The sequence below is a fragment of the Coturnix japonica genome, chromosome 4 (assembly GCF_001577835.2).
Source record: "Coturnix japonica isolate 7356 chromosome 4, Coturnix japonica 2.1, whole genome shotgun sequence".
NCBI classification, from domain to species: domain Eukaryota; kingdom Metazoa; phylum Chordata; class Aves; order Galliformes; family Phasianidae; genus Coturnix; species Coturnix japonica.
Genome location: NC_029519.1, coordinates 53,747,570 through 53,760,224, shown reverse-complemented (window position 1 = coordinate 53,760,224; position 12,655 = coordinate 53,747,570). Strand labels below are relative to the sequence as shown.

The following is a 12,655-nucleotide window of genomic DNA, read 5'->3' as shown; positions in this document are numbered from 1 at the left end:
GCATTTGACACCTATTCTGAGGGTCCCCACTAGTCAGTTTGGGAGTTCGGGGGGGGGGAAAAAACCATCAACCCACATTTTTCTCTCCCTTTGTAGATACATTTATTCAAAAACCTGAGGATTAAAACTGAAAAGATAAAACAAACAAAAACCCTCTGCTTCTCTCGTGTAAGAGTTTTAGCAGTATATCACAGACTGAACCACAGCAAATCACTTAACATAGCGAACAGTTTATTTTTACCTTGTGCATCTATTAACATTCGTAATGTTCCCAGCAGCTTGAACTGAACAGGGGGCATCTCCGATCTGAGAAATTTCAATACTGCTTCTGCAACACCAGCTGATAGCATCTTAGCCTTATTTACAACTGCATGAATAAAGAACAGGAATTATCTCGAGAACATTTTTGGAAGATGTCGTTTATTTCCAAGACAGTCTTGGTGCAGTTTTTCAGACAGTTTGAAAAATAGCTTGTGAACACAGACTTCAGGAACATGAGTGTGTGCTGACAATGCTGTGTTGTACGAAAATGTTGTGGTTGCTGAGACACACGTGTGAAATGAAGTGCCTTATCCCAGCATGCACTCGTAACTTCCAGTGTTCACCCGAGAACGTGGAGACCACACTTCCCCACCACAGCTTAGGAAAGGAGTCCTCCACAAAATGAACCAAGCAGAAGCCCAGGCCAGTACTTACCTACACCCCAAAACATGGAGAAACTTCTCTGATTCCCAATAACACATTTCTCTTTCATATAGGGAAAGGAACTAAAGCATCCAATTAGCAGCATGACCTCTTCCCACTTGTAATATTCGATACAAACAACACTGTGGCCTCCCAAGCTCTCCTTCATCCCTTTCACTAGTCTAAGTTCTCTGCTTCCATGGAGCTCTCTGAAATCTATGTGAGCTGCAAACTTGATCCAATATCATGGTTAGAAAAAAATGTTTTATTTCATATTCAGAGTAGCGTTTAACGAGCCGTTCTTCACTGGGGCCACTTACTCATTTTTCTGTAATGACATTCATTAAGTCGTGTGTAGGTCTCTGGCTGACATTCCTGAGCACAGGCTACAGGGAAGCTTTCCAACTGATGCAAGTTAACAGAATTACCTAAGCAAGGTAAGCAAATGGTGTAGCACAAAAGCTGCATGGGTTTAATATGTATGCACAATCATTTTTAGAAAGTTACTGTTTGTCAAAACTGAAAATAGTAAAATAAGGTTAAATGGATGAAAGACTTTTTGTGGCTTTGTATTAGAAAGCATACATCAGTATTAAGGTTTTGTTTGGGTTTTATCCGCTCATGCTCTGCCTTTTATGTTTGCATAATCAAAAATCACAAATGAAGTTATTAAAAATGACAGAATTAGCATTCAGTTCATTGCCTCCAAACAGTAACTAATCAGAACAGGTCGGCTATTCTAACAGCTCACCTCCAGCTCTACCTTCTGAATAGTCAAAGCTTTAGGAAGTTACAGGGGGATGCAGTGTTTCAATATATTCCTCACTGTTGTCTGGTGGGGACCTTGGGCTGTGAAAGAGAACCCAAATGAAACAAAAACAAACAAAAAAGCAGTGCTCTGCACTTCTGAGGCCTTGGCTTCCTGCCCTTTCCTTGGTGGGGAATGAGACTGTGGATTCAAAGTGTCAAAGGATGGCTGATAGATCTGTGATGTATTTAAAACTGCTGGTTGCTATCGCTGTGCAAAAGCTATAAAAGCAAGACAGCAGAATTTCCTCTTGGGTAGGTAGCAGTACAAAGGGGGGCTTACCAGGAATAGCCAGGTTTCTGAGCGCGCTCAGAGCTGCGTGTTGCACAGTTACATTTCCATCCTCCACATGTCTGTCTAGCAGATCCATCAGCTTTTGAACTATGCCATTATCCACCATATGGATGCAGTTTCCATCTGCGCAAAATGAGACGAGTCACTTGTGAATGAAAGATTTTTATGAGTGCTTTTTAAGAACAGAAGTGTCAGTTCCCTGCTCCTTTCTAGATTTTATTGTTGGAGCATTTGACCATCAGTGGGTCAATGGGATTTGTGGTGCTCATGACAAACCTAGAACAGTGACAGAGGAAGAACTGCAGAAGGCAGAAATTCCCTATACATCTATTACAAATGTGAAACATTTTACTATTATTATTATTTTGTAAATAGACATCATACTTTTCAGGCCAGTGAAACATGAAACTACTGATGTTGCTATAGAGTTTACTACCGGCTTTACCAGAGTGTACACCTTTTCTTTGTACCTGTACAGACGTAGCATGATAGAAAGGCACAGTTAAGCACAGATAGGATACTGTGGAGTATTCTTACCGTTTCTGGCAAAATTTGCAATAGCCAGTGCTCCTGCAAGTTGTAGCTGATGGCTGTTGGAAGGAATCCATGAAAGTACTCTTTGGAACACACTGCCTCTTCCTCCTTCAAATAACTTCTGCATGGATTCATCTGGGATAAAAAGCAGATAGTCAGCAAGCCAAAGAAATTTTAGGGAAAATTCTTTATGTTTGTCAAGTTCTACCACATTTACTGCAATCAGTTTGGTCCTGCATTCGGTGAGAGATGAAATCTAACCTAACCTACTAAATGTTAAATGCCAGATCCTTTAGGTTATTTGAAAATTGTTTAATAAGTAGTAACATTCAGCATCCAAATGGCACACAGGTGTCTGCTCTTGCTTTGCAGAAGTGACACACTGCACTTACCTCCAAGCAGTAACAAAACCATAAGATCAGAAGCTGTTTTAAGCTCCGCAACATCATCCTCTTTGTCACTGTCAACAGTCTTCTGGACAACCTCAAGTAAGCACTCCACCAATCCTGCTTCAACCAGCTGCAGTTTAATGACATCTGTGAAACAGCATGGAGAGTAGGAGCCAGCATTATAATTTAAAATACATCCATTGAACCTCCATGCAGGACAGCCAAAGACTAGCAATGTCAAGTGTTTCACTGACAACTTGTGTAACCAAAATAACTGTGCATTCTTAAGGTCAACTTCCATCAAAAGTCATGTAGCAGGTGTGCACCCTCAGCTCTGGACCACCCTTAGACCACATCTATGCACTGTGAAGCAGCGTGTTGCTGCTATTCTGAAAAATGAGCAAATTACTTTGCAGAAATTATCTGGCATTTCAGTCCTCGCACAGCATGAGCTCATAAGGGCCTTGCTGTGCTTGGGCTCTCCAAAGAATTTGGACTGAGTTGCAGAACAAACCTAAGGGTGCATCTTCTGTTTTGTGTACAGAAGAGCCACTGCAAGTATAAAATACAGATTTTATTAAAAATGAAATTTCAGAGCAAGTAATGACCCATTTCTTTCAGTTGAGCCAAGATTTCTGTCACTTGTTCCAAGGGCTTCAGGAGTAAAGAAAGGCCAAATCCAGCAGGCTGGGTTGGGAGACAAATTTATTGTGATCAAAGAAAAGTTGGAAACTGCTGAGGCGAGCTCATTCCTTGCTTATTAGAAATGAGGCTCAATGGAGAAGGTGATGAATGGGTTGTTTAGGTAGCAATATAGGATTTGGAAGCAATAATTTTTCTGTCTCTAGAACACAATATTTAATGCATTATTATTTATTTTTTTTCCCCTGTGAATTTAGAGCTGGATATCTCCTTCTTTACACACACAAATTCCCTTCCTGTTACGTTGGAATGGCAAATCACCTGATGCTGTGTCACCTCTTTTTGTTACGTGAAAGTGATTCTATTAGTTTTGCATCCTGATTTTGGAGAGCACAGTCTCAAAGGTCTGCAGAAATGTAAGTAACAGCCATTTGTTTGGATGTTTTCTGCATGAGGTGGTGTAAGGAGCTTAGCTCAAGTTAAAATAGAGTTGGGTGAGAAAAAATGTCCCAACTTCTCTGTTGAAGGATCAGGCACCTCTTATCCATTTACTGCTGTTGCTCAGCTTTTGTGCCTGAGCGAAATTGTTTCTCCCAGAGCAGCTGACCTTCTCATGGACTCTCTTAGGAATGCAAATAATCTATTCCAGTAGCTCATCTAGATGGTTTTGCCTCATGGCTGATGGCCAATGATCTATAATCAAAAGCACCTAGCAGCACTAGCACAGTGGACTCATGCTCATTTAGGTATGCCTTGGCCTCACAGTGGAAGAGTTCCGTTGACTGCCACATAGTGCAAGCAGCTGAGTTATGTTCAGCAGCAGTAAACCTATGAAAGTTTACTGTGACTGTAAAGCAGACAAAAATTAAGCATTTGAAATGAAATATGTCAAAGTCACAGAATGTTAGGCTAATTCTGTGTCAGTCTTGAAGGGCTGAACTTCTTAGAGCAGCTTCTAGTAATTATATAATAAATGAATATATTTTGGCAAAATGCATGTTTTCAGAACTGAAAAGAGAAATCCTGTTTCACATATAACTTGCAATGAAAGACAAAGGAACTGCCAAAAATAGACATTATCATAACTCTAAATTGAAGACAAAATGTGTCTTGATTTATACTGGGAAGAATAGGATGAAACTTGAATCTTCTGAGTCTACAATTATCTTCTAAGAATGCATTCAATTTCAGCAAGTTTTAATGCTGAGGTGATGAAAACAAAGTATAGAGCCATCAAATACTGTTCTATCTTTCACACCCTGAGCTGTTAATTGATATTTTGGTTTCCCTTAAGGGCAGATAGAAGGTTATACAAACTGCTGTGAGTCTTTCCAGAGGAACATGCTGGAGGGGTGGTCCTCACCCATCACTCATTCACTGCTCAGGCTAGACTAGAAACTTCAGTCTCCTGAGGCTGGTGCTAATATATTACACCAAACTCAAAGTAAATGATTTCCGAATGAAAAGTAAGAAGAGAATGTCCTCCTAGCTCTGCAATTAACGTGTTCCTTGCAAAAATATTTCCATAGGAAATTAAACTGTTGGGAGAGGGTTCTGAGGTCCCAGTAAGTGATGTAGTGACTGATTTATTGGTGCTGCAATAGACTATGAACACTTCAGCCAATGGTTGCGTGTATTCTCTTGCTCCTCAGGGCCTATAGAACTGTGCCAGCCTCTTGTGAGCTTTCAGGAGAAAATGGAGTTCTCTGTATTTCAAAAAGAGACTTGCTGGCTACTACAGAGAAGTAACAATCAATAGTAAACTATACTGATTTTAAAACACAACTTGTAAAGCAAATAGATCGTGCTCATAGGATAAGAATACAATGCTGAAGTGAGAGTAACAGTCCTACAACAGCTCTGATGGGCATCTCTGATATTCACAGTGCTCTGTAGATAAATGTCAAAAACTATTCTGTAGGAAAGAAAGAAAATCTGCTTTTGATATTCCCACTGCAGGTAGGAGGAAATAAAATATAGCATACAGAATGAATCAGAGGTGGAATCAGCATCAGCAATTTGTAGGCTCCTGTCATGTATTCAGACAGTTAAAACATTCGCTTCATCTGAAACTGTCATCATACACCCCTGGGGACTGCCAAACAAGGCAGCCAATTGCTCTGCTGTTAGTCCCCGAAAGAGACAAACATATCCATTCCTTTATTATATTATTTTATATAAAAAATACCGTAGGGTAAAAAAAAAAAAAAAAAGTAAATAATCAAACGCTCACCATTTTCTGCGAGGGGAGCCAAAACTTCAAAGATCATCTCTTTTTTATCATGCTCTACTTGCTTCTTGAACAGTTTCACAAGCTCTTCAGCAATGTTTGTGTAGGCAAACTGCTCTTTGCTTGACTCTGCAAAGCAAAACTTCCGTATCAAGTAAACAAACCAAATCAAAAGCTAGGATGACTTTTTCTCTCTCTTTTTTACCAGATTTACTCAGTGAGATGACTAATAGTGCACTTCACAGGCAAGAACAATAGAATCATGTTTGTCACAAAATGGAATGAAATAGTCTAATGCTTTAGAGCAAATGTACTGCCTTCAATTATGAATAAGGCTGTTCAAAAAGACCTGTGTACATGATTGAGGCTGTTGAGGCTGTTTCTGCCCAAGAGAATGTAAAGGTAGCTATAGAAACAGTAACATGACAAAAATAAAGATGGTATTTTATTATCCTCAGCTAAAGAGGAAGACTAACAGATCATATACTGTATTTTCCCTTGGAGAAAGCTTTAGTGTTTACGTGGTCTTGTGATGGTGACATTTCCTTTAAAATCTGTGCCTGGCTGTTGCAAGGCTGTTTCATACTGCACAGATATCATAACGCAGCTTTACAGCTGGCCAAGGTGGCCACAAGGAGGGTTACCCATTGGACTGTGGTTTTTTATGTGCTGTGGTGCCAACAGAAGCATCTGATTCTATTGCCTGTATCTGATTCCTCCTAACTGGCAGTTTTACAGGGGATGCAGATGGTGGGACTGGTGTTCTGTGTTCTCCAGTTGCCACCTCCTGAGGGCCATCTGTAATTAAATCTTCCAGCACCTTTGCTAACGCTCTAGGGGATGGTTAGAGATTATTTTAATGTAGAACTGGTCAAGGACTGGGAAAAAGCATGAAGTACAGACCTAGCCCCTTTTATGCACATCCCACTGCTGCTTTTTCTCAATATGTATGACTGCATTGTGTATTATAAGTGGATTTTTGACCTTTCTGGTATTTGAAAAGCACCACCACTCTCTCAATTGTTTTTTGTTGTTTATTTTTGCCCTACTTTGACACAGTTTCATATAACGCTTCTCCTGGGATCTGTAGAATGCAGTTGTCTCTATTACGTGATGAAAGATGACAACCTGACAATAAAATTCCCTGAAGTTACATGGCAAAAATAAAACATTACAGATGCAGTGATTGGCTGAGTTATTGCTTAAGGGAGATTAAAGTATTAAAAGCTAAATTAATTTTGTGTCAATCTTAAAGAACAAGCAGCTTTTCACTGTGCAGGAACGGGAAAGGAAGCAGCTGCTTTAAGCTTTTTTCCCATGTTCATTGCCCAGCTGGCCAGTGCTGGCTGTTCCCAAAGAGGGAAAGAAGATGTAGTTCTCAGCATCATATTTAATATCTTTATGTTTTCAGTTGTGTTTTAGTAGCAGTAGAATTTCCAGCAAAGCTCGTATTACAGTTTTTTACTGTACGGACAGAAAATGTTAGCACCTGTCTTGAAGATCTCTGATGTATTCATTTCTTTAGTGGTAATGATGAATCTTCCTGTTTTATTCTGCAAACTTGCCTTCTATGAACAAAGGCATTATGTGTATGACCAGACTAGATGGGTACATAATATTCTCTCTAACCTTGAAAACTATGAATGAAGGACAGTTTGAATAATTCCAGGCCTTCAGATAATTCTAACTCACAGATATCTTTTTCATGTTCTGAACCACAGGATGTCCTTAGAAATGCAGGATGATAATCCCAGCTGCTATATTGTTACACTTCAGAGTAAATAGAAAATTGAATAAATAGGACTAAAATTTGACCAAATAGGTTTGTAAAAGTTCAGCACCAATGTAAAACTAGCAACCTGTTGATTTACACTTTGCTGAATCCTAATCCAAACCTATTGGATCAAAGCATCATCACGTACTTCAGATTAAATGAAGCTGTATACAAACGTGTTATAAAACACAACCTCTATCATGGCGTGTACATGCAAGTATGTAGTCTAGCACATATTGAAATTCAGCGTCTAAAAGAAGGTTGTACAAATAGGCTTATGAACTGTGCCTTCTCATTTCACTCAGTGAATTCCATGAGCAAATTTAATCCTGAGAGAACTTTGTGGGGCTGCACCAGGATACGTAATTTATATTATTAACAAATAATTCACTATGAATAGCGGTGCTCAGGAAATACTGTTTAGATGATTTAGCGTTAGCATAAAACAGAAAAGATACTAAGTACCCAAATAAATCAGATTTACTGAAGGAAAAAGAGACAACTATGGATTTCAGAGGTAAGAAGCAGAAATTGGTTGCTTTAAATTTTGAATGTACCACTATGAATGCATTGAGGCAAGACTTCTGTGAATTGTAAGCGTGAACTTTAAGAAAACTGGATCTAAGTTTGAGATGAATATTGCGGACTTACCAAGTTCTGCTAAATTGCCAAAAGCAACAAGGCACATCTCTGTCAGAGCTGCATTTTGGCAATGAATACCCAACAATTTCACTAATGTAGGAATAACACCCATATTGATAAGTTGTGATTGCAGGGTATCTATGTAAAAAGAAAGCATAACAAAGAGTTAGTATTTGTGTTTGCAGCACTGTTATTTAACATCAGAACAGCATTTTTTCTCACGCAAAGCAACTTCTAGGCTAAGCAGTATTAAAATGGCTGTCTCCTCTACTATTCTACACTAGGATTTGGTCCAGACATGGGGTATGGACTCAGACTTCCCCTTTCCCCTGGCGATGGGATATATTCCCGTAATTGTTCCCTCCTGCTCTGGTGGTAAGGTACTGGTAATGTTGTGGCTCCTAATATAGTTGGGTTTCATTCTTAGCTGACTGAGACTAGCTGAGTTAAATAAAACAAACTACGTCAGTGAAAAACTTATTTGTCTGAGAGCATGGTTGTATAAACTGTTTTCCCTTAAAGATAAAAACTGGAAAATTAAAAGTAGAATGAATATAAACTGGCACTGAAATAAACATGAGAAGTTTTATAAACATAGGAAGCCACAATGTAGATTATGAGGAGCTTGAGAAAAAAGAAAGTTTAATAAAGACAAAAAATGGAAGGTTTAAGAAAAGTCCTTAGAAGCCATTCTGATAATTTCTTGCATAGGATGAAAGTTTATAGTATTTACAAGTAAGAAAGTTATTGCTCCTAGATGTCTGCAAATAGAAAGATGCTTTGATGGTTAGGCAGAAACATGATTGTTTTAAAAGATTATTTATAACCATATTTTATCTTGAACGTTACCTATAACACAGCAAAGAAGAAAAACATTGTTTCACAGTTGAATAGAATGAAGCAGACATGAACACACCAGATATTTAGTAGTTTTCCTAAGTATCGTTTTTCCTTTATTTCTAAGCACTTCATCTCTATTAAACGTTATAGACTCAAAAGACAATGATCCAAAGCCTAGTAAATCCAGCAGAATTCTGTTTCTTCATTTAGCTTTGGATCAAGCCCTACAGGGGAGTTCTCTTTTTTTTTTTTTTTTTTTTTTCCCTGAGCAGCTGAAATCAGTTGGAGATTTTATTTCTGTGGAATCAGCCACAGAAACTTCAGATTTTTATAGGAAGATAAAAACATCTTATAGCTGATTTCTAGCAGACTTTGTATCATCTCGTGTGCTCAGAAAATCCCTTTATTTTCCAGATTTGTGTTTTGAAATTTTCATTAATAAAAATGATGAAAAGATTCTGGAATGTTTAGTTCATTTGTATTTGGTATGAAACACTTTTGATTAACAATCAATTTGATGTATTAAATAAGTTAATGTCGCAGTTATTACAGGTTATTGGGGATGAACAGGAATTCTTGTGGCTTGATGTCTTTAATAAAATCAACCAGTAACTGAATTTCCCTCTTCTCTTTCTTTTCTTTCTTTTTTTTCTTTTTTTTTTTTTTTTTCCTCTGGGGGGGTTGTTACCTCTTCCATAGGTTCGTGGTCTTTAGAGAAATTTATGAGAACACCATCTGAGACATCAAAGAGCTGTTGAAGTTGTCAAATTTCAGGTAAGTACAGATTGCACTAGCGCATGCATTGAATGCCATTTTACCTCCAGCAGATGCGTGAGACACTACAACACCTCCTATTTCATTCCAAACTGACCATAAAAATCTAACTCTGAATAAAAAAAAAAACTAAGAGGGGGAACTGGATTGGTTCTGTGGAGAAATTGTTTGTGTAGGAGAACTCAAGTTACTGGTAAATAATCTGTTTTTCTCCTTGATTTCTGATTATCCCTTGCAGACGCTTAAAAATTGTGAAGGAAAAATGGTAGTAATGGAGAGCAGAACAAAGACGCAAACCACAAATGCCATAGAAAATTATGTGAAAAGAAGTTGCTTCATTACTAGACTATGCTTCAGTCTCTTTGAGTAATCTCTATGGGCTTCATTTGGCAAAGTGTTCTGACATCGGAAACGTAAACTCTGTATTTTGAGTAGCGCTCTTTTTCTGTTATTTTTTAATTAAATAAAACCCCAACATAATCTGTACAAAAAGTCTAAAGAGTAAAAAAATAGGGAAGAGGAAATCATATCTGTCCATGAAAGGAAAAAGGAATCTTAAGAGCCAAATGGAAGGATATATTGTTTAAGAGAGCATGGAGCGCATTTGTTTAAGGGACTCCAGAATTTCTAAAGATGAAAAAAGGAAAAAGAAAATATACCATGAAGGAATAATTGTACTACGCCGAAAGTCACATATTGTGTCAGACTCCATGGCAGCTTTTTTCCCTGGTGTGGAAGGATAGCACCTGAGTGTAGGAATAGCCTACAGTGTAGGAAAGCGTGAACAGGAATTGCCAGTAAGGTAAAATCTGGGCAGAATATCGATGTCTTGCCACAATAAGCAGAAGGAAATACTTTTTCCTCACAAAGACAGGACAACCTCATGAGTCACAGAGCCGCATGGGAGGCAAAACCTGGAATAACTGCGTTACCTCAACCCTTCTTATGAAGTGCTAGGGCCCTATTAGAGCAGGAGGCAACCTCAGGGGAAACATGCATCTGTGCTACAAGCAGCTCTCTGATGTAGGGCTGAACTAAAGCTCAAGGCCAGGCAACATCACGTCTCAGGATGAAACAGCATTTCTATCAGCTTCCTAAGCAGAATTGGATGCATGCTGAACAGGAAGCATGAAAACCTGAATGCCTCCTCTTCAGAATTTGACTTAAAGCCAGAAAAGGAACTCTCTCATTATACTGCTATCAAATATTGCACTGGAAAAATGCCTGTGTTCTCTCGGGGCTGAAAAGCACTGATAGTGATGCTGCACAGATGCATATACAGGTAGATAAAAGGCAATCAATACATGCGCCAGCACAAATAGTTACCTACCTAAAACTTGAATTTCAATGGCTCCATGTCCTTCGGTGACACACAAGGAAACTCCAAAGAGTAAGATCTGAGGAGAATATCCCAAATTGAGAACTTTACTGGGGGCATTTGAATTCAAAGTGCTGATTTAGGCTACTGCTTGACGTTGGACAAAATATTCAGAAAAAATCCAGTCATTGTGTTTCATTACTAACAGTGATTATATCACTAAAGGAAAATATGTTTTCTACAAATAGTGGAATAAGTTAATAACCTACAAAAACCTGCTTCCTATCAGCGCATTTATTTAAGTAATTATATTGTAAATTATATCACTATCTTAAAAAACAAACAACAACAACAAAAACTATTAATCTGCTTTTACGTGCCTTAGGTTTCTTTGTATTTAAAGTATATTTAGGTCTTGAAAGCACACTATACATTTTTAGCAGTGATGAAATGAAACAAAAACCATGGCAAGCATGAAAATTAGCAAAGATAAGTCTTAGAAGGAAGCATTGCTGAAATATTGCTATTAGACCATGATCGTGGAACAATAAATCTCCCTTTCGTTCCTTGTGCATTGACATAGATTCTGCAGATGGTAAACAATGCAAGACAGTCCCCAGCCTTCATTCCAGTCACTGAGAGTTTTGTGATAATAGGAAAAGGTTGGCAGTTGTATGACTTAACATCATCGCTTTACATCTTAAAAAGGCACTGAACAAAACAGACAACCTTGACTGAATTTTAATATGAAATGATAAAGTCTATAAGCAGAATTGTTTTTTCTCTGTCATTTCACACATGCATGCTGTATCCAGTTGATTTCTGATCTATAATTTGACTGCCTAAGAATCCAATTGACCTAATTCTTCAATCATTTCTATGTTTCTTTAAAAATACTTTCATGGTTTGTTCTGTAAATCTCGTGAGACAATTAGCTACTTTACAAGCTAATCCCATTACTTTGTAAATAGTCTTAGCCTACCGGATTATGATATCTGCAGAATAACCATTTGTCACTAACTCTTTTACGTTGCTGTTTGCATATGACTATTAGTTACTGGTTTTTCACTCTTTATCCAAGCCTGCTTTGCTCTTATGTAGATCCATAGCTCTACAGAGACTACATGTAATGGTACGTCTTCAGAATGGGAGAAGCACAGCGCTATGCTGTACTCACAAAGGTGCCAAAACAGCTGTTGCAGGGCTTGACAAAGAAAGAACTGTTAGAGGCTTTTGCAAGACCTACTTCTTAACAGAATTACAGCATGAGCAAAACCATTCACAAACGTGTGGCACACTTTGTCCCATTCTAAGCCATGCCTGCAACTCTGTCTTTTGAGAAATAATAATGGAAAGCAGGGATGAGAAATTTGATATTTGCATGTGACTGAATTCAGGTTGTAAAATACAACTATAGCAGAGAAGGCTGAGATAATCTATACTGAAGACGAAGGGACATATCCCTTAAAAAAACATCCCTGTTTTCTAGCATTGCAATTAACAATCATCACTTTCTTCTTCTTCTTTTTTTTTTTTTTTTTTAAATTTATTTAATTTAAATTATGCTTTAAAGAAGTGCAAGAGATGCCAAAGCCAAGTTCGTTTTGTTAATAATGTAGCACCTAATGAAATGGTAAGCTACTAAGGAAACAAAGGAAAGGACTTAGAGAGTTCAGAACACAAGCAGATGGCACAAGGACCTTATAAAGGGAATGTGAGTTTTAAA

At 38.0% G+C, this 12,655-nt stretch overlaps 1 protein-coding gene across 6 annotated transcripts in view; it reads right to left on the bottom strand.

Moving 5' to 3' along the window:
• The window catches only part of RAP1GDS1 (Rap1 GTPase-GDP dissociation stimulator 1), an 81,094-nt gene that overhangs the window by 8,122 nt on the left and 60,317 nt on the right, over positions 1 to 12,655 (bottom strand). For all 6 annotated transcript variants that reach the window (XM_015862105.2, XM_015862106.2, XM_032444550.1 and 3 more), the window contains 6 exons: positions 8,007 to 8,135; positions 5,585 to 5,710; positions 2,713 to 2,856; positions 2,324 to 2,455; positions 1,775 to 1,909; positions 242 to 367 (listed from right to left, as the gene is read on the bottom strand). In XM_015862105.2, the coding sequence (XP_015717591.1) occupies positions 242 to 367; positions 1,775 to 1,909; positions 2,324 to 2,455; positions 2,713 to 2,856; positions 5,585 to 5,710; positions 8,007 to 8,135 (792 nt within the window). The remainder of the gene's footprint in view (positions 1 to 241; positions 368 to 1,774; positions 1,910 to 2,323; positions 2,456 to 2,712; positions 2,857 to 5,584; positions 5,711 to 8,006; positions 8,136 to 12,655) is intronic.